This window comes from Heterodontus francisci, chromosome X, assembly GCF_036365525.1.
Source record: "Heterodontus francisci isolate sHetFra1 chromosome X, sHetFra1.hap1, whole genome shotgun sequence".
Classification (NCBI taxonomy): Eukaryota; Metazoa; Chordata; class Chondrichthyes; order Heterodontiformes; family Heterodontidae; genus Heterodontus; species Heterodontus francisci.
The window spans coordinates 10,479,334-10,505,702 of record NC_090421.1 but is presented as its reverse complement, the minus strand read 5'-3'; the positions used below and the strand labels follow the sequence as shown (position 1 = coordinate 10,505,702).

Below are 26,369 nucleotides of genomic sequence, written 5' to 3'. Positions count from 1 at the left end.
TGGCCCTGCACTTCCTGGGCCTGGAAAAACAGAAACAAAGACTTGAGTCGCGGGGCAGGAATTTAGGGCAGGGTTCAGTTCCACTGGGTCCACTGTACCCCTTCTGCCCATGTCCAAAGATTCTGATGGGAGTGGAAAAGTGCTGCTTGCTTTTGCTCCATCCCAACCTGGCATCATTGACAGAGGTGGGACAGGTGGGATGACATCCCCATCAGAAATTCCCATCAGTTCCACCTTTACTGTGGACAACTTAAAAATTATTCCCAAATGAAGTGGGCATAACGTGTACTAATATTGGTCTAATACCAGTTTTTCAGTGTCAATTGATGGATGAGCTCTCAGTTGCTATTAGGAAAGTGACAACAGTGCAATGGAGCTGCTTTTTTAAAAAAAAATGGTATCTTTGGGCCACAGCGCCATCATTCCTGGTGTAACGTATCTGATAGTTGAGTATATTCAAGACTGAGATTGATAGATTTTTGGACACAAAGGGATAGGCCGAGAAAGTGGAATTGAGGTAGAAGATCAGCCATGATCTTCTTGAATGGCAGAGCAGGCTAGAGAGGCTATATAGCCTACTCCTAGTTCTTATGTAGCACCAAGGTGCCATTGTGATTTTCTTGCTCCTCTGCGGGGCAGATGCCTGAGGAATTCTTTTAATAGTATGGACGCCTGTCCTCTTTATGAAAATGACGTTGACCACCAAGTCCCCCCATCCAGGATTTGGAACGAGATCAACCCTGATCCAGTCTGGCGGCCGGAAGTTCTGGTTCACCACATTTCCAGTGGAGCAAGGCCTAAGGCATTCTGGCCACTTTTGTGTCTAAATATAATTTATTGTTCACATTTCATAATCCTGAATATATACAGCTTAAGTTCTGTTGCTAAACTGTTGGCTCTCCCCCTTTTCAAATAAACTGTGTTCCTGACTGAACTCTCTGAATGTATTGTACAGAATCTCGCAGCACAGGAGGAGGCCATTTGGTCCATCGTACCTGTGCTGGCTGTTTGAAAGAGCTATCCAATTAGTCCCACTCCCCTGCTCTTTCTCCATAGCCCTGTAAACTTCTTCCCATTTTGAAAGTTACAATTGAATCTGTTCCACCACCCTTTTTCTACAGTCAGTAATTTTGCAACTTTTTAAAAAAATCTACAAATAAAATAAATGATTCCACTTATTGTGTTGTATTTCCCTAATCTAGCAGTGTCTAAACACTAAAATAAAAGCAAAATACTGCGGATGCTGGAAATCTGAAATAAAAACAAGAAATGCTGGAACCACTCAGCAGGTCTGGCAGCATCTGTGGAAAGAGAAGCAGAGTTAACGTTTCGGGTCAGTGACCCTTCTTCGGAACCCGAAACGTTAACTCTGCTTCTCTTTCCACAGATGCTGCCAGACCTGCTGAGTGGTTCCAGCATTTCTTGTTTTTATTTCAGTGTCTAAACACTGTCCATTTGTCTCGTGACTTAGTAATAAGTGAGCCATCTGGTGTGATACTGAACTGTACAGACCAGACCCAAGTTTAATGCCTGGTTAGTACTGAGTTAATTGATCTCAGCCGAGGTAGCAGTTGGGTTGCTACGATCAACCTTCACATCCCTTCACTTGGGAGAGAAGGAAAAACTAAATCAACTGAGTTCCCAACCCTGATCTCTATCCAGTGACCACTGCTGCAAATGTGCTAAGGACAGGATCAGGCTAAACTGTGATAACTTCCATGGCTGAACATCCTGTTGGTACTCACTCTCTGGGCTCACATGTAAAGAGTAGGCACTTGAGTGAGGTACCAGAGGGCTGGTGGCACCTCAGGCCAGCATGCTTAAGATGCCTTGGTAGTGCTGGGGGAGTGCAGCCCTAGTTCCCAAGTGCTGATGTTTCCTGACCCTCTGGCCAGCAAAGACTGCCTCCTCACCTTGCATCTCCAACTCCTCCAGGCAACTCGTGCTTAGTGCATCACTCTCCCTGTGTGCTCCCATTTAGGTTCACTAATTACTTTCCCCCCCGCGCCATCTCCCCACTCATCCCCACATGGGCTGGTGCTTGGTAGGGACAGAATGAATGGCCACGTGAATAATGACAGACAGATAAAAACCCTGTGATCCATCCTGCCTGTCCCACACAATTGTGATGCTTTGTGTATCACGCTATACACGCTCTCCGTTTCACCCGCGTCCACTGCAAGATCCAGGCCTGATCTGAGGTCCACCATTCTCTGGGAGGAACTGGGCAGCTCTGAAGCAAAATGATCAGGTTCCTCTGAGTGCTCTTTCCCAACTGGTTACTTTTGTACACCCAGAAGAGTTAAGCAGGGGTGGATGAGCTTCATGGTGATCACAGTGCTTTCAGTACAAGGTATAGGTTCAAGCATTCACAATGTATTGTGAAGACAGATAATATGTGCAATGCAGGAACTGACATTTCATTGCCAACCTGCGCTTGGTCCCTCCCCTCCCACTTTTCCGTCCCCCACTGTTCCAGCGCTTCCTCCTTGTAGAGAGTCGGAGGCTGGGGGATTCCACGAGCTGGAGCACTACTCTGTCATTGATTGTGCATCACTTTCTCCTTTAAGACAAATTGTAGCTAGTGTGAAGGCCCCCTGTTTGCCATTGTGTGGAATACAACTCAAGTGACAGTCAACATTCCTTAATGGGAGTGATGGAAGATGCAGGGAATGAGCAACTGCAAATCATGTGATGCCTTCACTGATTCCAGCCACAAGAAGTTGTAAGTGAAGGAACATACATATCACAGAGGACAATCCTCTGTTAGGATGGTGAGTAAACATAGGAACAGGAGGAGGCTATTCTCTGTCTCCTAACTCCATTTACTGGCCTTGGCTCCATATTCCTTATACACCTTGTCTAGCAAAAATCTATCAAACTCAGATTCAAACTTGTTAATTGAGTTAGCAGCGACTACCACTTTTTGCATGCAGAAGTCTTTCCTAACTTCTCTCCTGAATGGCCTGGCTCTGATTTTACAGTTACGTCCCCTTGTCCGAGACACCCCCACCAGTGGAAAAAGTTTCCAAGCTGCCAAGTTCCAGAGTGAATCTGGTTGAGACATATAGTTGTGAACTTTCAAAAAAGCAAAGTGTTGCTGACTGATTCTACCAGCTTGAGACAGTGAGCATGTTATGTACTTGCTTGAGCTGATTTTTTCTCTTGTTTTGTAAGACATTGCTGTTGGGGCTCCCTATGATGGACATGGGAAGGTCTACATCTACCATGGAAACAACTTCGGGCTTAATGTGATACCGGCTCAGGTACCTATCAGGAATGTACATAGTTAATTAAAATAACTACAGTCTCTGTTTATGAAAGGTTTCAGAATCCCATACATAGTTTTAGCTTCTGTTTCTAACTTGGCTGAGTCAACTGATATTGCAAGCTCATGACTGAGATCTTTGGAGACTGGAGACAATTCCAATATTCCAAGTGGGATCATTTACTGTATCTCTCAAATTTCCACAGGTCCAGGGTGGTGCACACTGGTGGGGGGGGGGGGGGGGGGGGGGTCAGAATAGCCTCCATTAACCTCTGGGACTATTGTTTTAAATCTAGTCCAGATAAATGGGATGAAATTCTACTTTCTTTGCCTGCTGTAAGGATCCAAATGAAATGGGTTTGCGGCAGTCTGGAACCAGTTTTAATCAAGTGCGAGGTCATGGCACAAAGCTGTTCCTAACTTGGTACGAAATGCAGAGGGCCAGATTTTCCACTAGTGTGTAAATGGAGCAGGGAGGTTTGACTACCTGTAACACAGTCTATCTGATTTTCTGGCAATCGGGTGGGCTGCACTGTGGGCAGGCACTCTTCCCTGCCCGCTTCTCCTTCCTGCGCTCAGAAAGCATGATCGAGAGAAATCTGTCCCATAATCCTGCTTACAGAGGCCACAAGAATGGGAAATGGAAATATTTTCCAGGTACACAGTGCTCTCTGCTGTTGGGGTTAGTGCACCTTGCTTTACCCTGCCTTGGAGTGCATGGTGCTCAGAGTGAGAAAGTGTTCCATTCCGTAGTGGAGATCCTTGTCTCTGAGGAGAAGAAAATTCACCAAAGTGGATCGGGGTGAGGAAGGGGGAAGAACAGTGCAGCAGTGGAACTGCAATGTTTACTGATTGGTACCTTTTGGTATTGGGTCCACAATGTTGTGTCTCCAGTGTTAACACTCATGAGGAACAATTGGACTGATTGGTGTCAATAATTTATTAACTATGTAGTTGGGAAGAGGCAATATATGTCTCCATTCAATGGGGTAATTTTAACTTTGGGTAAAAGTGTAAAACGGGTGATATTGGATCGTTATCCACCTCTTGTGATTCTCATTTCTATCAAGGTTAAATCAGGAGAGATGTATAATGGGCGGCTGATTCAGTAGCGATCGATTTGTATTATTGGCTAAAGTCAAAAATAACCCCAGTAGGTGGTGAGACTGGTTGTAGAGTTAGCTGTTTCAGGGAAGCTTTACGAGTTGAGGCGGAATGAGCTCTATTTGGTAACTAGAAGATGAGAATATGGGTGAATTGAGGGGATACGTGATTTCAGAATTCAGTCTGTACTTCAAACAATTGATTCTTTTGTACTGTTGAACTGTGGTTTTGTGCTCTTAGATAATTGAAGGAGAAACTGTCGGAGTGACAAAATTTGGATACTCCATAGCCGGAGGACTAGACATCGATGATAATTTTTACCCAGATATGGTGGTCGGATCGCTCTCAGACTCTGCGGTTTTGTTCAGGTGAGGCCTCACAAAGTCTTCCCTTACACACAGGGTGCTCAACAGCTGGAGTGGATGGCTGGAAAAAGCAGTGGAGGCCAGGACTCAATTAAGAAAGAACTGGTTGCTGTAATAATGATATTCTGGAAGGAGGAGATCCAATGAACTGGTGTGCCACCTTCGTCTATGTCAATCCTGCGACCAGAGAGTGGAAAGGGGTATAATTCTTCGGAGATAATGTTTATTGGACTTGTAAAAATCACACTTTGTACATTTTAAAGTAACAGGATCTGACTCATATTGGTCACTTTGTTCTGAGGTGCCTCTCTTTTTTGCTATTACACCAAATAAAATGAAATGAGCTGGTTCAGTGCTGGTCCCTTATAGGCATCAAGTTTGAAATAGCACAAATTAGGTCAGAATTTGGATATTCAGAAGGACCTATTGGTCAATTGCAGGACATTTGAATGCGTCTTTCCCTTCAAACAAATGATACTAGTGCTGTATCAGGGATCATCTTTAGAACAACACATGGTGCTACAGAATAGGGGGAAGCAGACTTGATTCTCCGATGTCCAGCCATCTATCTGTCAAAGAAGGAAGGGAAGAAAAAAATTAAAAGGAAAGTAGATATCAGGTCATTCCTATGCAGCTCCTCGATATTGGTTCAGTAATGTCTTTGGTAAAAGCTTGGGAGCTGAATGTATTGCCTAAAAAGACCAGAAAAGAGAAAAAAAATTGGAGACAAAACTATGAGACCCTGAGAAAGAGTAACAGAAAATAAACAGAGCGACATATCTTGGCTACTAGTCCATCGCCTCATAGTTCTGCAAACACCCTTGTAGCCTAGTAGTGGCTGAACATCCAATTTCCTGACAGTCTATCCTTGGAAACCTCGTGGTGGATATGCAGATAACTGAGTCTCCTAGTCTAATAGAGACTTGCCTCTTACCTAATGGCTTTGTTAACTTGTGATTCAGCTTTGAAGGATCCAACCTTTTGATAGCTTGATTCTGAACCCAAAGTCCAAATGAGTTGTGCCTCATTGCTTGAGAGCTATATGTGGTTGCTCAACCATATAGCATCAACCTACTTTATAAATACTTCATTAGTAACAAAGAGCTTAAATAGTGGAGAGCATTGATGCGTCAATGTGGCATGGAGTCGCAGTATGTGGGTTGGCGGCTGTGATTCTTCATACAGCTGGGGCATCGATAGAGGGAGTGAATAGCAATTAAAAATGTTTTTTGACGCAAAAATTTATAAGGTAAATCAAACTGCATCATTTTCAACGGCACCCAAATAGCAAATTAATGATACAAAAGCAAAATACCGCAGGTGCTGGAAATCTGAAATAAAAACAGAAATTGCTGGAAATCCTCAGCAGGTCAGGCAGCATCTGCGGAGAGAGAAACAGAGTTAACGTTTCAGGATGATGGCCTTTCATCAGAAATGGAACACGTCAGAGATGAAACAGGTTTTAGGCCACCATAAGACAGAGAAAGGGAGCAGGGGAGGAAAGAAAAAAAGGGAAGGTCTGTGACAGGGTGGAAAGCCGGAAAGATTAAATGACAAAAGGGATGATGCACAAAGCAAAAGGGGATGGTAATGGGACAGGGTGAAAGTAAGTATTTTACACTTTCTTTTTAAAAACACAGTCCTGAGGAGCAGAAGCGTGTCCCCCGACAGCACAGACATCTCAATACTCTCCTCACGGGACTTAGAGGGCAATCAGTCATCCCAGTTGTTCAGAGGAGGCCCAGGGGCCAATTTCCAACAATCCTCAGGCCTGTTGCTTCGGACCCATGCTGGCTTTGAGTCTGTGATGGATTTTTACTCCTATGAGATGGTGAAACAGGGCACGATAATGACAATTGAGAAATTCTAACTAAAAAATAAATAAGATTTCAGACTGTGGTCAAGCCAGAGTGTCCGTATCCCCACATCATTTCTGAATCTTTCTCTTTTTCCTCAGAGCATGCCCTGTCATTAATGTGACGAAACAGGTTTACATCAAACCCCAGCAAATTGATCTGGAATTAGAGAACTGCAGACGTGTCTCAGGGATCTGGTAAGAATCAATCGCAAAGGGACAATGGAATCTAAAAACATGTTCCCCTGAAGTTGGGGAGCAGGGGACAAACGGTCTGCTCTTAAAAGGAAATTAGATCAAAACCACCCCGATGCTGGTTCTCTCTGCGTTTAAGTGTCACGAAAAGGAAAAATGAAAAGAGACGACTGAGGGGTGACCTGATCGAGGTCTTTTAAGATTATGAAAGAGTTTGATAGGGTAGACGTAGACAAGATCTTTCCATTTGCTGGGGAGTCCAGAATTAGAGGCCATAAATATAGGATAATCACTCATAAATCCAATAGGGAATTCAGGAGAAACTTCTTTACCCAGAGAGTGGTGAGAATGTGGAACTCACTACCACAGGGAGTAGTTGAGGTGAATAGTATCGATGGATTGAAGGGGAAGTTAGATAAACACATGAGGAAGAAAGGAATAGAAGGATATGCTGATTGGATGAGATGAAGAGGGGTGGGAGGAGGCTTCAGTGGAGCATAAACACCAGCATTTTGGGCCGAATGGCCTGTTTCTGTGCTGTAAATTCAATGTAATACAATATAAAAAAAAAAGAGACCCCAATGGCTCAGTGGGTAAATGCACAGCCTCGTGGACCAGGATGGTTCCAACTTTGACCTTTAGTCTACTAACATCAGGAACTACAATAGGCTTCACGGCCCCTGAGCCAGGTTTTCTGGTAATCGGGTGGGAATCGCCTTTAGGAAAGGAGGGGGAACAAACAAGTTAGTCAAGATAAAGGAAGGCCCCTGTTCACTTCATACTGGGATCCAGTACCAAGGTTACGTTTATGGGAGAAAGTATCAGCACCCTTCTTGGTACAAGTGTGTAGATGCCTGGAAATTACTGTTGATGTCGCAGTGAACACCTGCGCAAATCGTGCACGAGCGGGAGCGGGGAGCACGCAGTTAATGCATATTTTTCGTGCACTGCCAAGTTTGCTGTTTGAAAGAAGTGGCTTGTCGGCACTTTAGCGCTGAACATGTGCGTTAGACTGGTTTCGGCCATTATTGCTGGCATAATAGGTCTTTAAATCCCAAGTGCCACCATTTTCTGAGGCTCCCACCTTGCTCGCAGTGGGTGTGTTTTTAACCCTCATGCTGCTTGGCTGCGCTGACAGATGATCTGATACAAAGCTGAGCTACAGCCGAGAGTCTGTTGTGCACAATGGGTATTCATCAGCACTGGGGAGAAGCAGCAAGAGCAAGAAAGGGTGGCCCATGATACAAGGTGGCACACAAGGCATATCATCACCTAATGCCACATGTTGGGTCTACCATAAGCAAGCACCACTCTTGGAAGTGATTGAAGAACAGTGGCATAGGAGGCTGGGGCTAAGCAAGAAAGCTGTACCATCTCCTCAGCGAGAACCTCCAGACACAATCAAATGCCAATAAGACACTGTCAATCCACCCTTATTTGAATTGGTGAAAGGAGAGGGAAGCCAAAGGTATCTTGTGCAACCCTGGCTCATGAGATCTTTACGTCAAGCATTGACAGTGGCTGAGTGCTGATAAAATGAGGATTGTGCTGCAATCAGAACGATTCATGAACCTTACAATTGAGATTCTAAAGCAGCACTTCAGATGTCTCAGGATCGCATGGTGTGTAACTTTGGCCAGCAAACAGGCCTCACCATTGCAGCAGAAGGACAGGATGCCAAAGTTAGAGGGCACAAGTGATGAGAAATGACCTGCCAAGCCACCCATGCCACAAGGAAGACTGCCGCACTGGGCAGTAATTCAAGATGGCTTCACGCCGTGATACCAGTTCCTAATCCTGCGATCTACATGTGCAAAATTAACCATCCCAAGCTACGCTGTCCTGTGCAGTTTGTCCAAACACTGTCTATTCCCATATTTTGCTGTGGTGCTGCTTTATTCAATCTAAAACACGATGTTGAAATCAAATGCAACTGAATTCAAACTTCATTACTGCAAATCCAGTCCACTTTCTGGTGTATGAATGTTGTTTGTGTGATTTATGGCAGTCTTTATGGAGTGTTTGCTATTCACATCCAGCATACTGGTTCTCCGCAGTGATTCCCTTTCGGAAGGAGTGAGTGTGCTGGCCGTCAGCAGGGTTTCACCACAAACCTGCTGTAACGTGCATGTCCCCGGACCTACTTGGAGGGTGCGTTGTGATGGTCTGAGCCAGGCATGCCCAGTGCTGTCCTCCTCACTTTCTGACACATCTACGGTCGCTTGCACAGGGTTGCTTGATAGCTCAAATGTGCACCTGGCCTGAGAACCAGTCAGCTGATGCATGGCTGCGACAGGCACGCCACATCTGTTGGACAGTCCCTTATAGATCCGTCTCCGTGCCGAACTTTGGACAGCAATGAGGTCTTTGAATCCCTGCCTCAAGTAAGCTCCACTGGTCCTTGCCAGGCATTCTGCACAGACACACGTGACTCACATAGATGGTCCTGCTCAGATGGCTGTCTATGTTTGTAAGAAGGCCCTGTGAAGCCTGAATCTCCAGATGCTGCAGCACATCCAGTGACCATGTTGGGCCTCCAGGCAGGAGAGTCTCGAACTTCAGCAGCCATCACCAATTGCTCGTCCTCACCTGCGTATTGTGACTCACCTTGTACTTCCCTCCTCGGCATGATGAACTACATCCACCAGGGCTGTGCTGGTGCTTGGCGGAAGTAACTGTGACTGCAGGGTGCTGTGTGGTGCAGGCTTGCTCAAGGGCACTGGATGCATCTTCACTCTGTTCCTCCATTCCTAAGAAAAGAGAAAATGTTCAAACGCTGCCTCAGCCTTGTTGCAGCCTTACCGTCACTGTGTAATACCCAAGTGATGTTACTTGGGTTCAGTGTGCGCCTGTGTGGCAGCCATTCATTAGGATAACATCAGATGACTGGGGAATTATTATACTAGTCGTGAGATTGGGAGAAGCCTCTGGTCTTGCTGTCCCTCGCTCCTGCGATGCTGTCCCAGACAGTTATAATCAAGGGCGACCTCCTCGTACACAATCAGGGACCCCCAGCAGTACAACTCTGTTCCCACCAGTTACAAGCCATTTTGGTTGGTAAGTAAAAGAATAGTTTTGCTATCTTGTGTGTGCATAGAATCCTGACAATGTCCTGCAGTTGCACAGCTTCAGTGATGGACAGCAAGCAGCAAGTTGAATAGGCGCCATCCTGCGAAGTGGACTTGTAAGCCACGTGAACCTGCTTGAAGTTTCGTTGCTGCCAACACTGGTTCCAGTTATAACTTCTGCCTGGTTCTCTCATGCCAGTACTGCACAGATGCTAGCTGTGTATATCAATGCTGATGGCTTATTTTAGCAGAGTTCATCAAATCTGATATCATCTTCCTTATAGCATTCCAGGTCCTGTTGGGTCGGGAGACACCACTGAGCCTTTTCAGCTATTTTCTTCCCATGCATGTTGCACCAGGTTGAGGCTGGGAGAGAGGGGAGTGGTGGGGGGGTAGGGTGGCGGTGGGGGTGGGTGCGAGGGGTCTCTATTCCTGCCCTAATTGATCTCCCCCTTTTAAGTCTTGCCTCCCTCAATAAACCCTTCCAGCGCCTGACCATCAAGCCTGCATTAACTGGCCTTGAAACCTCCAATGCACAGCAGAGCCGCAGAGTAAACAGGCACACTAGGCTCCTGTGCAATATTGCAGGGGTCGAAATGGATGCTCAATGCTGTCAATGGCTAATACTGGTCGGTGCTACTCCTGCATTGAATCGCCCGTTGTGTGGGCATTTATGGGGCATGTTGCATCGCAGCTCCGAACAGCAGAAAAATGGCAGGTTCACGAGCGTGCTTGCTAACACATGGCAAACAAAAGCAACACTCTGTTCACCCTCATGTCACTCAAATAGCAATTTCTAGGCTAGAGTGTAGCAGCGAGAGAGGGAATGAGATTGGGGTAATTCTCTGAGCACATGCTGGTGGTAGGTAACTTTGTGTGCTAACAGTGCATGCTGGGAAATAGTAAGCATTCCAAACATGACCTTTCGTTCACTCCATTCTTGGACTATTCCACCTCCCCCCCACCCCCCCCCCCCTCCCCCCCCCCTCGCAAAATTGAGCAAAAAAGTGATTTGTTTAAAGCGCCGCACTCAAAATATGAGTTGAAAAGCAGTTATGTCTGCAAAGAGCACAGCTAGGTTGACCCTTTGTGTATTGAAAGATCTACAAACCTTTCAAAGTACGTCTATATTGCCTCTTTCTCTAAAATCTTTTAAAATATGGTGTCGTCTCCAAACTTCCAATACTGAGTATCACCAATTGTAATTGAAGCAATGCAACTGACCACGGTACCCTTTACCATTCAAAGTAAGCTCTATTGAATTGCTATTGAATTGCTGTTGGATTCGGTATTCCCTACGGCCATTGAATTCCAGGCTGCCTATTTGCACTGTGAACAGGACAGGATCCGCAGTGTTAATGGTTATATTTCAGTGTTTGTTTAAGTTCTAATTTACGATGTCTTTTCTATCCCACAGTATTGATGTCAGGGCCTGCTTCCTTTATAGATCGAAGCCTGAATCCTACAACCCCAGGATTGGTAAGTTCAACAACAGAATGGCCCGTATTGTCCACATAGCGTTTTAAAAAAAGTGGTAATAGGAATTTCATGATGCATTAACTTGTGTGGAAATCATGCGCTAAATGGGATTGGCGGAAAATTGAGCAGTTGGCGCAATCCGATGGGTTTCGACATGATGTTGAATGGCAAAAGGTTGTCATTGAGAAAAATGTTGTTGAGGTCAATTTTTTTTTGAATTTCTGCTGTGCACAATATAAAAGGAGCATGTGATCAAAACAGCGAGTGTAACAGTGAAAGAACCTGCCTTTATCAACCTCTTTACAACATCTCTATAAAATGTCCCAGAACACTTTGTGTGGAACAGATTACTTTCAAGTGTTGTAACTGTTGTTATGTTGGCAAATGCAGCAACCATTTTGCACACAGCAAGATCCCGCAAACAGCGATAAGTTGAATGGCCAGTTAACCTATTTTTGGTGAGGGAGAAATGTTGGCCAGGGCGCTAGGAAAAACTCACTGCTCTTTTTTGAATAGTGTCACAGGATCTTTAGAACCAGTGGAACAGGCATTCAGGACCTTGGCTTATTGTCTCATCTGAAGGCTGGCCTCTCCAACAATGCAACATTCTTTCTAGGGGCAGCCACTAAAGTGCCAGGCCAAATTATGTGGTCAAGTTCTGCAGATGGGCTTTGAGCTTACAACATTCTTACTCTGTGGTGAGATCACTGCCAATTGAACCAAGCTGGCACTTGCAGTGGGAATGTGTGCCCAGTATGCATTTCTGGTGGTGTCAACATGGGTCCCGCTGACTGGTTTCAGAATGGTGATGCAGATGGATGACGTGGCAGAAAGGGACTCCTCAAACCTTTATCTATCAACTGCACTCCACTGCTCGGAACTACTTTGCCCGATTCAGTGAATGGGATCTCACTGAGGGGCAGTGCTTCATGAGAGCTGAGCTTTACCACCTATTCTGGGCGCAGCTGGCAGAGGTGAGTTCTTCCGCTGTAAATGCAACATCCTGTGTTCCCATGGATGTTTTTCATACTTGCTGGATTCTTCAGTGTGCAGGGAGTGATTACTCAAATATGGTAATTCATGATCCCAGAAACATCCTGGGATCCTGCGAGTAGAAAGGGGTTCTACTGCATCACTCTGCAGATGGTACACAATGCACATTTCAAAATTGTGCACCTCATGGTGTCGTATTCTAGCAGTATTTCTTAATTGGGAGAACTAAACATGGAGGAGGTATGGATCTAGGTGACCCTGGCTACCTCCATTCATGACACTTGTGACAACCAAGCGTACCGAGCAAGGGTGAAGATGCTGATGCCAAAACCAGGATGGTGATGGAACCAGCCTTTTGACCTTTTGAAGCAACAGTTCAGATGTTTGGAATTCGTCAGGTGGGATGGGGGAAGATCATACCTTATTCACCACTTGAGGTTGGGACTATTATGACAGTGTGTTGCATTTTGCACATTGCTCTTGATGGAAGCCTCCCCATGGACATCACTGAGCAGCAGCCCAAAGAGGTGGAGAATGAGGAAGGTGGGGATGAGCAACTAGACACCCAACCAGATTGCCATCGGGGAAAAGTATGAATTATGGTGTAGCTCGGTGTTCATTTTCCAAAGAGCTGCCATTGGACACATTGAATGCATAAAATTCCAGTTTTTGTTTCTTTCATTGTGCTGTTGTCATTTTTACTGTGTTGTAGGAAAAACAAGAAAGAGGATTGGGTGCCAAATAAATAACATCTCACACAAATTTAAATTGAAGACGCAGACCTTTTTATTTACAGTCCTTACACATATGGTGGCCTGTGTAATTGCTCATCTGATACCTATGCGCAGACAATGAAGTGCTTCCCGTCTGTGCTTTCAACATGCAATTCCTAAGCATTAATATGTATTCTCTTTGCATTCCCCCTTTGCATTACTTCTATGCCTTATCATGCATCTCATGTCTCAAAGCATTTAACATGCAGTGAAATTCGATAAGCTTCTGCAAGCAAATGCAACAGCCATTTTGCGCACAGCAAGATCCCACTGAAGGGGTACCGCGGTGAGTTTTGGCTGTGCTGTTCTGAAGGAGGGACGAGACCTCCCTGTTCTTCTCTGCATAGTGGCACAGAATCTTTTAATACCCACCTAAACCAGTGGAACAGAAAACAGGCTTTAACATCTCATCTGAGGGATAAGAGTTCCGTCAGGCCAAATTACATGCTCCATCTCTGGAGTGGAGTTTGAAACAATGAGTCACTGATGCTATCGTCTAAAGCCAAGCTGCCAGGTTTTTTTTTAATTGCAAGTATCGATTTAAAATGTTACTGAAGAGTTGAAGTTGTGAGACTCCTTTCCCGGCATGAATGGGAGGGAGGATTGCAATATCAGCCCTATCCCTGACCTGCCCTCCTTTCTAGCTAGGCTCCATTGAAGCAGAGCAGAGGCAGCCTTGCAGAGCTGCCCACAATTCATTGTGGCCTATTCTTTGCAGAAAAGCAGCTTTCAATGCAGTTTTCCTTTTAAACAACTGCTTACTCCTTTTTACATGCAATTTTGTTTTTTTTAAAAAATCATCGCATTTCTCAAAATGAACAGACAAACCTCCAGTGTTGGAGGGGAGCATAACATCTCCCAGGTTAAAGAATGGGTGTTTCTGAAGAAAACACTCCATGATTGATTGGACAGTATGTGACCAGTTGTGTTCATTGTGATAGTCACTGCGATACATTGTACAATGTGCTCTCCTTGTTCTTTACAGTTCTTGGTTTTACAATTGAGGCTGATTCAGTTGAGGTTGATGGACAGAGGAGAAGACCTCCCCGTGTGTCCTTCCTAAAAAGGAAGCCAAGTGATCCCGAGAACCAATACACCGGTGAGATCATCCTGCGAAGGCAAATTGAGTCCAACTGTATCAACGTCACAATGAAACTACAGGTAAGGCTGAAAATTCCAGGTAACTTGAGCTGCAGAAATCTATTTATGGAAAGGGGGTTAAGACTTGCCTAGTCTATTGGTGTGCAGTGCGCATTCAGTTTTCTTGTTGTCAGATAAGGCAAGAAGGCCAAAGCTGCAGTCAACCTTCAATGACCAGTTCAAATGTCACATTGTAGAGGCCTAGAAGTAGGTTAGCACCTACTGTACCAGCTGAAGGCTGGTGAGACACAAGGTGGTGAGTTAGAAGAGAAAAGTTGATGATTACTACTCCTTCGTTTGACAGGAGAACATCAGAGACAAACTGCGGCCCATTCCTGTGACGTTAACTTATCTGATCAAGGAAGTCAAGCGCAAGAAGAAGCAGGCCGAACGACAACTGGCTCACCTGATGCCTGTCTTAAATGCCCAGCTTTCAAACACGTTCAGAGAAGAGGTAAGATTACCTGGATCTTTTCCATAGACCTGCACAAAACTGGGAATGAGATGTCAAGTCATTTCAGAATCAAAACAAATTAATTGGATTGATTTGTAGGTTTCCCCTGTGGCTGTTCACCTCCCTTGGTCAGTGTTCAATGAGCCTAATAGCTATTTTCTGTCCAATTTGCTTTTCTCCGGAACCTTTCACAATCTCAAGACATCCCAAATGCTTTACAGCCAAAGTACTTCTGAAGTGTAGTCACTCTTGTAATGTGGGAAACATGGCAGCCAATTTGTGCACAGCAAGCTCCCACAAACAGCAATGTGATAATGACCAGATAATCTGTTTTAGTGATGTTAGTTGAGGGATAAATATTGGTCAGGACACCGGGGAGAACTCCCTGGCTTTTCTTTACTGAGTGCTACAGGATCTTTTATATTCACCAGAAAGGGTCAATGAGGCCTTGGGTTTAACATCTCATGTGAAAGATTGCACCTCTGACAGTGCAGCACTCCTTCAGTACTGCACTGGAGTGTTAGCCTTGATCTTGTGCTCTGGAATAGGGCTTGAACCCACGACCTTCTGACTGTGACGCCAGAATGCTACTCACAGAGCCATGGCTAACACAGTTACCTAGCTGGACAAATATTTAAATGGTCACTACTCAAATTGTACTTTACTGACAGGTTTCCTGTTTTCTGGTTGCAGGTGAATTTCCTGAGGGAGGGCTGTGGACCTGATAAGATTTGTCAGAGTAACCTACAGATGAAATATAGTTTTGGTACCAGGGTCGATGATGACGTATTCCAGCAATTGCCACAGTATGTGCAATTTCTTTTCACATGGGAGATATTCTTACTTAAATCTATAGTATTGTAAAGGACATGTGTATCGCACACTCATCTTGTTGGTGTCACACTTACTTGCCGTCACACTTTCCCCATTACGGGCTTCCGACTTCGGGGCCAGGATTTTGTCTTGGTGATGGTGATCCCAACCACCGGCTAAAGTGCCGGCGAGAGCCCCGCGTCGCTTCTTCTGGGGAAGGCCTGCCAAACCAAATTAGATACTTAAGTGGACAGCGGCGGGCCTTCCCTGGGATTAAGGACTCCGGCATCACCCTCGTAGAGCTTTCATAGCTCAGGACTCCACTCCACCCACACCCTCAGGACCTCCCTAGAGTTGCCATTCCCCAACACCCCGCTCCCATTCCTACCAGACCCTGATACCCTCTTTCGAGCTCTCCACAAATACCACACCCCTCCTCCTGTCTCTCCGAGACCCTTAATGCTCCCAAGCCTCATGGTCCCTGCTGTTAAACCCCAGGGACCTCCTTCCAACAATACCAACCCACATGGCCATTAAAAATCACTCCTACATCTGGTTCCTACAACCTACCTGGAACACCTTCCCTGGCCATCTGCCTTTGCATTCCGGACGTTAAACAAATGTAAGGGACAAAATGGACCACATTGTTAAATGTTCTTTAGATTGCTACCGGTTTCCAGGCACCTTTCTGCCCCTCTTTCTCTCTCTGTCTGCTAGCATGCTCCGAAATATTAGTATTCTGATTCAGAAGGAATTGAGTGGAAGTGTAATTTGTGCAGGCAACTATATCTGAAGGAAGGTTGGGCCGTGCTGTTTAGTTATGATTCTGCACCTTCATGATTGCAGAGATGAACAGGGGAGGCAGGTGTTTTACCTCAGTGACCAGAAGGACATCACTTTGGAGATCACGGTCACCAACTTGCCATCAGACAGCAGGAGCCCTACTAAAGATGGAGATGATGCTCATGAGGCCGTTCTGATCGCGAGCTTCCCAGACACACTGTCCTACTCTGCCTTCCGATCATCTCAGGTACAAAAGAAATCCTGAGCGTCACGCTTTCCCAGTGATTTAAAAGGAAATCTGTAATTTTTAAGTGCAATTATTTGGGGTATTATATCAAAACTGCCCAGTCAATGTACTCCAGATGTCAGACCGCAGACGCCACATTTTATAGCAGTTGCAAAGCAATCTCAACAGAAAGGTTTCTTAACCGCTGAGCGCTTCCGATCCTCAGCTGAAACTGACCAGCACTTTAACATTTGGAAAGTCCGCTGACCGAAGAACAATTGAACTCTGAATGACCTGAACTCGTGATTATTTGGCTTTTGTGCCTTAAAGGTACACAGGTCCTCCTTGGCCGAACGCACCGTGAGCTCCACTATATCGATTCATACATGAAAAATATTAATATGCACACACTTCCAGCCAACCTTTTCCATTATGGATTTATAATGGAAACCATCTATGTAAATTTGTCATACTCTGAATAGTCCCTCTGGCCAATGGGACACATTAAGTGGCAAAGAGGGGAGGTGGTGGCGTAGTGGTGATGTCACTGCACTAGTAACCCAGAGACCCATGCTAATATTCTGGGGACACCGGTTCAAATCCCACCATGGCAGCTGGTGGGATTAAATGCAATTAATTAACAAATTCAATTAATTAATGACAATCTGGAATTGAAAGCTAGTCTCAGTAATGGTGACCATGAAACTACCATCAATTGTTGTAAAAACCCATCTCCATTGGGGAGGCAGTAGCGTAGTGGTAATGTCACTGGACTGGTAGCCCAGAGGCCCAGGCTAATACTCTGGGGACATGGGTTCGAATCCCACCACAGCAGATGGTGAAATTTGAATTCAATTAATAAAATCTGAAATTAAAAAGCTAGTCTAGTGTGACCATGAAGCCATTGTCGAATGTTGTTAAAAAAAAAAACCCATCTGGTTCACTAATGTCCTTTAGGGAAGGAAATCTGCCATCCTTACCTGGTCTGGCCTACATGTGACTCCAGACCCACAGCAATGTGGTTGACTCTTAAAATGCCCTCTGAAATGGCCACTCAGTTCAAGGGTAATTAGGGATGGGCAATAAATGCTGGCCTAGCCAGCAACGCCCACATCCCATGAACGAATTTTTAAAAAAAAGGCAATTAGGGATGGGCAACAAATGCTGGCCTTGCCAGTGATGCCCACATGCCATGAAATGAATAAAAATAAATGTTGGGGAGGGGGAAATGGGTTGATTTTGTTTTAACCCTATCTTCCTAGTGGTAACCTGGCGCGTGGGCAGATAAAATTGCCCGGGTTACTTAATCACCCTGGAGCCTCTGGGAACTCACCGATCGTAATTTTAACCAGTTCAGTGGAGCAAGCACATCTGGCCAAAGTCAACGTTGTCCTTTCTTCCTGTATGGAACTGAGCCCTAGAGCGCAGGAAGGTCACAGGTTCTATCCCTGGTCCATGCAGAGTACTGGGGTTTTGGCCAGGCCGAAAGCAAATGGCCACAGCATCATTAGGCTAAGGAAAGAAAAGTGGTGTAGGTCTCAAAAGCTCCCCGATGCCTCCTGCTGAAAGGTGTGTGTGTGTGTGTGTGTGTGTGTGTGTGTGTGTGTGTGGCAGCTAAGGCCAGAAATTGGACTCCCCTGTGATGCCTCTGCAGTGGAATAGCCTGCCATGACTGACTGCTCTAGGCTCACACTTGAAGAATGGCCACTTCCAGCCTTTCTTTGCACACTTCTCCTTTTAATATTCAGTGTCAGCTCTCCTGTAAGAACAGGCATGTTATGCAATGACGATATTTTGACTCTTGCCCTTGGCATTTCAGACTCCGACTTCCCTATGGTCTCTGGAACCTGCAGCAAACTGAAGGCTTCTAATCGAGGTTGGGGCACTGTGTGATACTGAGAGCTAGAGCATTGATCCTTGGGATCAATGTTCAAATCCATCACCGACCCCAAGAAATTAATGTCTCCCCTCTGTTCGCTGGAAGGATCTGAACTGAAATATGTTTGAATCATTCAGTACAGTTCTTTTCTTATTGAGAAACCGAGCTGAAGGGCCAAGTCCTGTGATTTGGCCAGCACCAAGTCTGCAAAGAATTAAGAGAGAGCACAAGATCAGTCAAGAAGTAGTTGGCTGGGTGACACCAAGCTTGGAGCTTGTAAGAGGAAGGACAGACTGAGGGAGGGGAGGAGCTGCACAGTTTTAGGCCCTGGGGAAACTATGATTCAGAGTAGAACATAGTTTCAAGCAGACATAGGCTCACTACACAAACTGCCCATAAGTTGGCACAGTTCAGCCAAAATTGGCAGCCTCATTCAGGGAGGCAACAAAGGAACGGCTGATCCATGGACTGAAAATACCACAGTTCCAAACAGGAGGAAAGGACCGCGCCTGCAGTAAGGGGCGTTCCTCTCAGGAACGGGAGCTTTATTCTGTATTTGTGCTGTACCTGGCTTAGGAAATACTGACACCAGATGGAAAAAATAAAAGCAAAATCGCCCCTTTGCCCAACACAGGTATCCACCACCTTAAACTTAACAAAACAAGTTAGCAAAGAGGTTCTGGATTCTAAGCTCCTTTTGCATTGAGTTACATAGAAGGTACAGCACAGAAACAGGCCATTCATCCCAACTGATCTATGATGGTATTTATGCTCCACACAAACCTCCTCACACCCCTTTTCATCTAACCGCATCAGCATATCCTTCTATTCCTTTCTCCCTCGTGTTTATCTAGCTTCCCCTTAAATCCTTAAACACATTGATACAATTCACCTCAATCACTCCCTGTGGTAGTGAGTTCCACATTCTCACCACTCTCTGGGTAAAGAGGTTTCTCCTGAATTCCCGATTAGATTTATTAGTGACAATCTTTTATTCATGGACTCTCGTTTTGGTCTCCCTCAAAACTAGAAATATTTTCTCCACATCCACTCACTTTCATTATCTTAAAGTTTCTAGAGAAAAGAACCCCAGCCTGTTCAGCCTTTCCTGAGAGCTCGAACCTCACAGTTCTGGTATCATCCTGTGCCAGTGTTCTGGACCCATAATGGCCCTCAAATGTCCTAACACTAAGCCAAATCATTGCATAGCCTGTCTTTTATTAAAGAGACATTATCCTCACTTAAATGTTTGGTAAACCCTTTTCATTTGTTTAAAGCGCAGTGTATATCATATTGAAAAACATCGCTGGGCAGCTCCTCTGCTTCTTCCCCCCTCCAAAAGGATACAAAATGATTTGTCCGACACCCTTTTTCCCGATTGCTGTTGCCCATTAATCTTGGCTCAGTCTCCCCCTTTGCTCTGGAGAAGGAATGGACATTAATGGGACTCAAACTGACTAAAGCGCTTACAGCAGGAGATTCTAGCAATTGTGCGCCTGTCGCCATATGACAGATGACTGCATGTTCAGGGTGGCAAGTAAAATCTCACTACGCAAAAGGGGTGAACATATTTCTGTCTCATCTTCCAGGACAAGAATCTGATCTGCGTGGCAAATACCAATGGATCTCAGGCTGAATGTGAACTGGGAAATCCAATGAAACGGAACGCTGAGGTATGCAGATGGGTCCAGTTGTTTTAGTTCAGCAAGCATCAAGGAGCATTCTGGACTGGCCTTCACCTCACAGTGCACAGCGATTAGCTCCATGTTACATAGAGTATAGAAACAGGCCATTCGGCCCAAGAGGTCCACGCTGGTGTTTATGCTCCACACGTTCTGAACCCACTGGCTCCTGACGTTCCGCAGCCAGACATCTATTGAATCAGTGCATCAATAGAGGAGACGAGGAGCCAAATGCACTCAGTTTAATAATGTTTATTATTATTTTACAACCTTAACACAGATGTAGCCAATTCACCATTCTGTGTACTTCTAGAACAAAAGAATTGCATTTAAATAGGACCTTTCATAGCCCCAGGATATCCCAAAGTGTTTTACACCTAAGTATTTTTGAAGTGTAGTCACTATTGTAATGTAAGAAACACAGCAGCCAATTTGTACACAGCAAGATCCCACAAACAGCAATGTGACAATGGCCAGATAATCTGTTTTAGTGATGTTGTTTGAAGGTTAAATATTAGCCAAGAAACCGGGAAGAACTCCCCTACTTTTTAAAATAATGCTAGGCGATTTTTTTTTTTTTACGTCCACCTGGGAGGGCAGCCCAGGCCTCCGTTTAACTTCTCATCCGAAAAATGCACCTCTGACAGTGCAGCACGCCCTCGGTGTTGCACTGGAGTGTCAGCTTGGATTATGCACTTAAGTCTGATAAAATGAAAAGTTTAATGTAAAGCACACTGATTTTCTTTACCAAAACTATTTATGATAATATGAAGGCTTGAGCTTGCTTAAACAGCATTGAAATAATAAGGGTGATCGTTACACGGAAAGTTGCTGACTAGTGTGAAGACTGAGCAGATGTCCTATCACTCCTGTGCTCGTTGACCTACATTGTCTCCTGGTCTGGAACCACCTCCATTTTAAAATTCTTACCCTTGTTTTCAAATCCCTCCATGGCCTCGCCCCTCCCTATCTCTGGAATCTCCTTCAGCCCCACAACCTTCCGAGATATCTGCACTCCTCTAATTCTGGCCTCTTGAGCATCCCTGATTTTAATCACTCCACCATTGGAGGCCGTGCCTTCAGGTGCCTAGGCCCTAAGCTCTGGAAATCCCTCCCTAAACCTCTCTGTCTCTATATCTCCCTTTCCTCCTTTAAGACACTCCTTAAAACCTGCCTCTTTGACCAAGCTTTTGGTCACATTCCTAATTTCTCTGGTGTCAAATTTTATCTGATAATTGCACCTGTGAAGTGAATTGGACCATTTTACGATGTTAGAAGCGCTATATAAATGAAAGTTGTTGTTGTTGCCAGATTAGATAGAGTGAAAATATTTCCTATAGTGGGGGAAATCCAGAGCAAAGGTCATCATTTTTAAATTAGAGCTAGCCCATGCAGGGTTGATGTCAGGAAGCACTTCACACACAGGGTTGTGGAAATCTGGAAAACTCTTCCCCAAAAAGCTGTTGAGTAAGGGTAATCAGGGTTACGGAACCCAGGTGGGTGGATGGAGTTAAGATACAGATCAGCCATGATCTTATTGAATGAAAGGACAGGCTGGAGGGGCTGAATGGCCTCCTCCTGTTCCCATGTTCCTACGACCCATGCTAGTTCCCAAAGTCTGGTTCTTACTCAGTGAACTCCATGTGATGTTGCTGGCCCTTACTAAAAGCAGATCCTTGAAATGGCCACTATTAGTGAGTCTCAGTAGTTTGATATAAAAACAGAAAGTGCTGGAAATACTCAGCAGGTCAGGCAGCATCTCTGGAGAGATCAACAGAGTTAACGTTTCAGGTCAGTGATCTTTCCTCAGTATCTAACTCTGTGGTCTACCTGTCCTGGGAGTGTTTGATGGGGACAGTGAAGAGGGAGCTTTACTCTGTATCTAACCCATGATGTACCAGTCCTGGGAGTGTCACAATCAACAGTGAGAGCAGGGAAACAGAGAGCCACCAGGGTGAGTATACAGGTGAGCTTTTAATTTAATTGAATTTAAATCAAACATAGCATCAAACATCACAGTCAAGCAGGTAGGTGATTGGTTTGGGAAGAAGCTACCTATTTGGTGAGATCTGGTAAGTGATTAAGGTCCATTCTAATCCTAACGTTTAAAACAGTAAAGGAACTAGTGGTAAGCTTAATAAGATATATATATATAAAATAAATAATTGAATAAAATAATTAAGTAGCTAATTAAAACACATTAAGGATGGCAGGACAGGTGATGTGTCATGGCTGCAGCATGTGGGAGCTCCTGGATGCCAGTGTGATTCAGGGCAAACACGTCTGTTGTAAGTGTTTGCGGCTCGAAGAGCTTCGGCTCAGAGTCATTGAACTGGAGTCCGAGCTGCAGCTCTAGTGAGCTGTATAACTCGGGAAGTAGAGAGGGCTTTAAACTAAATATTGGGGGCAAGGGATCAAATTTGGGAAGATATGGTAAATCAAGGAGTAGAGACAAGGCAAGAGAGAAAGGTATTAATATGGGAAATGATAAACAGAATGTGACAGGAAGGGACAGAGTGTACAAATCTAAGAGTAAATCAACAGAAAAGGCTAGAGGTTACAAAAATAATGAAAGGACAAAACTAAAGGCTCTGTATCTGAATGCACGTAGCATTCGAAACAAAACAGGTGAACTGAGAGTGCAAATAGAAATAAATAAGTAAGATCTGATAGCCAATACAGAGACATGGCTGCAGGATGACATAGATTGGGACCTGAATATTGAAGGGTACATGGCATTTAAGAAGGACAGGAAGCTCGGAAAAGTTGGAGGGTTAGATCTGTTAATTAATGATGGTATTAGCGCAATAGAGAGGGATGATCTAAGTTCAGGATACCAGGGTGTAGAAGCAGTTTGACTAGAGATGAGAAATCATAAAGGCAAGAAGTCACTTGTGGGAGTGGTGTACATGCCACCTAACATTAACTACACTGTAGGACAGAGTATAAAGGCAGCTTGTCAGAAAGGTACAGCGATACTATGGGGGATTTTAACCTACATATGGACTGGAAAAATCAGATGGGCAGAGGTAACCTAGATGAGGAGTACATAGAATGTTTTTGGGATAATTTTTTGGAACAATACGTTCTGGAGCCAACCAGAGAGCAGGTTATACTAGACCTGGCATTGTGCAATGAGATAGGATTAATTAATGACCTCATAGTTAAGGCGTCCCTAGGTAGCAGCGATCATAATATGATTGAATTTTACATTCAGTTTGAGGGAGAAAAGAGTGGGTCCAAGACTAGTATTTTAAACTTAAATAAGGGCAATTATGAGGGCATGAAAGCAGAGCTAATGAAAGTGAACTGGCAAATCAGGTTAAGGGATAGGTCAATAGAGATGCAGCGGCAGACATTTAAGGGGATATTTCAGAATACACAGAATAGATACATTTCAACAAGAAAGAAAAATTCCAAGGGTGGGACCTGCCATCCGTGGTTAACTAAAACAGTTAAAGATAGTATCAAACTTAAAGAAAAAGCCTATAATTGCACAAAGATGGGAGGCAGGTCAGAAGATTGGACAGAATATAAAAAACAGCAAAGAATGACGAAAAGATTGATAAGGAAGGTAAAATTAGAGTACGAGAGAAAGCTAGCTAGAAATATAAAGACAGATAGTAAGAGTTTCTATCGATATTTAAAAAAGAAAAGAGTTAACAAAGTGAGCATTGGTCCAATAAAAAGTGAGTCTGGGGAATTAATAATGGATAATAAAGAGATGGCAGATGATTTGAACAGATATTTTGCATCGGTCTTCACTACTGAGGATACAAGTAACATCCCAGTATTAGCTGTAAGTCAGGAAATGGAGGGGAGAGAAGAACTTATGAAAATTACAATCACTAGGGACATGGTACTGAACAAATTGTTGGAGCTGTGGGCTGACAAGTCCCCGGGTTTTGATGGACTTCATCCGAGGGTGTTAAAAGAAGTGGCTAGTGAGATAGTTGATGCGTTAGTTTTAATTTTCCAAAGTTCCCTAGATTTGGGGAACGTTCCGTTAGATTGGAAAATAGCAAATGTAACTCCTTTATTCAAAAAGGAAGGGAGACAGAAAGCAGGAAACTACAGGCCAGTTCGCTTAACACCTGACTTAGGGAAAATATTAGAAGCTATTATTAAAGATGTTATAGCAGGGCATTTAGAAAAATTCAAGCTAATCAGGCAGAGTCAACATGGTTTTGTGAAAGGGAAATCATGTTTAACCAATTTATTGGAGTTCTTTGAGGGAGTTACATGTGCTGTGGATAAAGGGGAACAGGTGGATGTATTGTACTTAGATTTCCAGAAGGCATTTGATAAGGTGCCACATCAAAGGTTATTGCAGAAAATAAAAGCTTGTGGTGTAGGGGATAACATATTGGCACGGATAGAAGATTGGTTAGCTAAGAGGAAACAGAGAGTGGGCATAAATGGGTCATTTTCTGGTTGGCAAGATGTAACGAGTGGTGTGTCAGAGGGATCTGTGCTGGGGTTTCAACTTTTTACAATTTATATAAATGACTTAGATGAAGGGACTGAAGGTATGGTTGCTAAATTTGCTGATGACACAAAGATAGGTAGGAAAGTAACTTGTGAAGCGGACATAAGGAGGCTACAAAGGGATATAGATAGGTTAAGTGAGTGGGCAAAGACCTGGCAAATGGAGTATAATGTGGGAAAGTGTGAAATTGTCCATTTTGGCAGGAAGAATAAAAAAGAAGCATATTATGTAAATGGTGAGAGTTTGCAGAGCTCTGAGATGCAGAGGGATCTGGGTGTCCTCGTGCATGAATCGCAAAAGGTTAGTATGCAGGTTCAGCAAGTAATTAGGAAAGCTAATAGAATGTTATTGTCTATCGCGAGGGGAATTGAATACAAAAGTAGGGAGGTTATGCTTCAGCTATACAGGACATTGGTGAGACCACATCTAGAGTACTGTGTACAGTACTGGTCTCCTTATTTAAGGAAGGATGTAAATGCATTGGAGGCAGGACAGAGAAAGTTTACTAGACTAATACCTGGCATGGGTGGGCTGTCTTAAGAGGAAAGATTGGAAATATTGTATCTGCTGGAATTTAGAAGAGTAAGAGGCGACTTGATTGAAACATACAAGATCCTGAGGGATCGTGACAGGGTGGATGTGGAAAGGATGTTGCCCCTTGTGGGAGAATCTAGAACTAGGGGTCACTGTTTGAAAATAAGGGGTCTCCTATTTAAGACAGAGATGAGGAGAAATCTTTTCTCTCAGAGGGTTGTGAGTCTTTGGAATTCTCTTCCTCGAAAGGTGGGGGAAGCAGAGTCTTTGAATATTTTTAAGGCAGAGGTAGATCGCAAGGGGGTGGAAGGTGATCAGGGGTAGGTGGAAATGTGGAGTAATCAGTTCAGCAATGAACGTATTGAATGGCGGAGCAGGCTCGAAGGGCTAAGTGGCCTACTTCTGCTCCTAATTCATATGTTCGTGTGTTCGATGGGACAGTGTAGAGGGAGCTTTACTCTGTATCTAACCCCGTGCTGTACCTGTCCTGGGAGTGTTTGATGCGGACAGTGTAAAAGGAGTTTTTACTAGGCAAATGTTGTGCTCAGATTGCAGAGTTGCTCAGTGTTGATGTCTAATATCACACAGTTGTTCTGACTCTATCTACTTTATTTGACAGGTCACCTTTTACCTGATCTTAAGCACTTCTAGAATCACCATTGAGACCACAACTCTACCAATTATACTTCAGCTAACAACGTGAGTGTCACCTTAGATGGTGAAATAGAGCAGAATCACCTGTGAAGGATGTGATTTTTGTTTTTCTTTTCAGTGTGAGGGAACGATGTCCTATTTTTCTACCTGCTTTGGTCTCCCCTGACTACATAGTTACACTGACGACACCCAGCTCTACCTCATCACCACCTCTCCCAACGCCTCCACTGCTGCTAAATTATCAGACTACTTATCCAACATCCAGTACTGGATAAGCAGAAATTTCTTCCAACTAAATATTGGGAAGACTGAAGCTGTTGTCTTCAATGCCCACTACAAACTGTTCCCTCACTGCTGACTCCATCCCTCTCCCTGGCAACAGTCTGAGGCTGAACCAGACTGTTGGCAACTTTGGTGTTATATTTGGCCCTGAGATGAGCTTCTGACCTCATAATCACACCATCGCTAAGACCGCCTATTTCCACCTCTGTAACATCGCTCGACTTCGCCTTGCCTCAGCTCATCTGCTGAAACCCTCATTCATGCCTTTGTTACCGCGAGACTTGATTATTTCAACACACTCCTGGCTGGGCTCTCACATCCTACCCTCCGTAA

At 44.4% G+C, this 26,369-nt stretch overlaps 1 protein-coding gene across 3 annotated transcripts in view; it reads left to right on the top strand.

Moving 5' to 3' along the window:
* LOC137358541 (integrin alpha-7-like) overlaps positions 1 to 26,369 on the top strand; it is a 155,073-nt gene that overhangs the window by 105,072 nt on the left and 23,632 nt on the right. For all 3 annotated transcript variants that reach the window (XM_068024485.1, XM_068024484.1, XM_068024483.1), the window contains 10 exons: positions 3,178 to 3,266; positions 4,613 to 4,740; positions 6,695 to 6,790; positions 11,273 to 11,334; positions 14,086 to 14,261; positions 14,545 to 14,694; positions 15,388 to 15,500; positions 16,354 to 16,537; positions 19,985 to 20,068; positions 25,720 to 25,799. In XM_068024485.1, the coding sequence (XP_067880586.1) occupies positions 3,178 to 3,266; positions 4,613 to 4,740; positions 6,695 to 6,790; positions 11,273 to 11,334; positions 14,086 to 14,261; positions 14,545 to 14,694; positions 15,388 to 15,500; positions 16,354 to 16,537; positions 19,985 to 20,068; positions 25,720 to 25,799 (1,162 nt within the window). The remainder of the gene's footprint in view (positions 1 to 3,177; positions 3,267 to 4,612; positions 4,741 to 6,694; positions 6,791 to 11,272; positions 11,335 to 14,085; positions 14,262 to 14,544; positions 14,695 to 15,387; positions 15,501 to 16,353; positions 16,538 to 19,984; positions 20,069 to 25,719; positions 25,800 to 26,369) is intronic.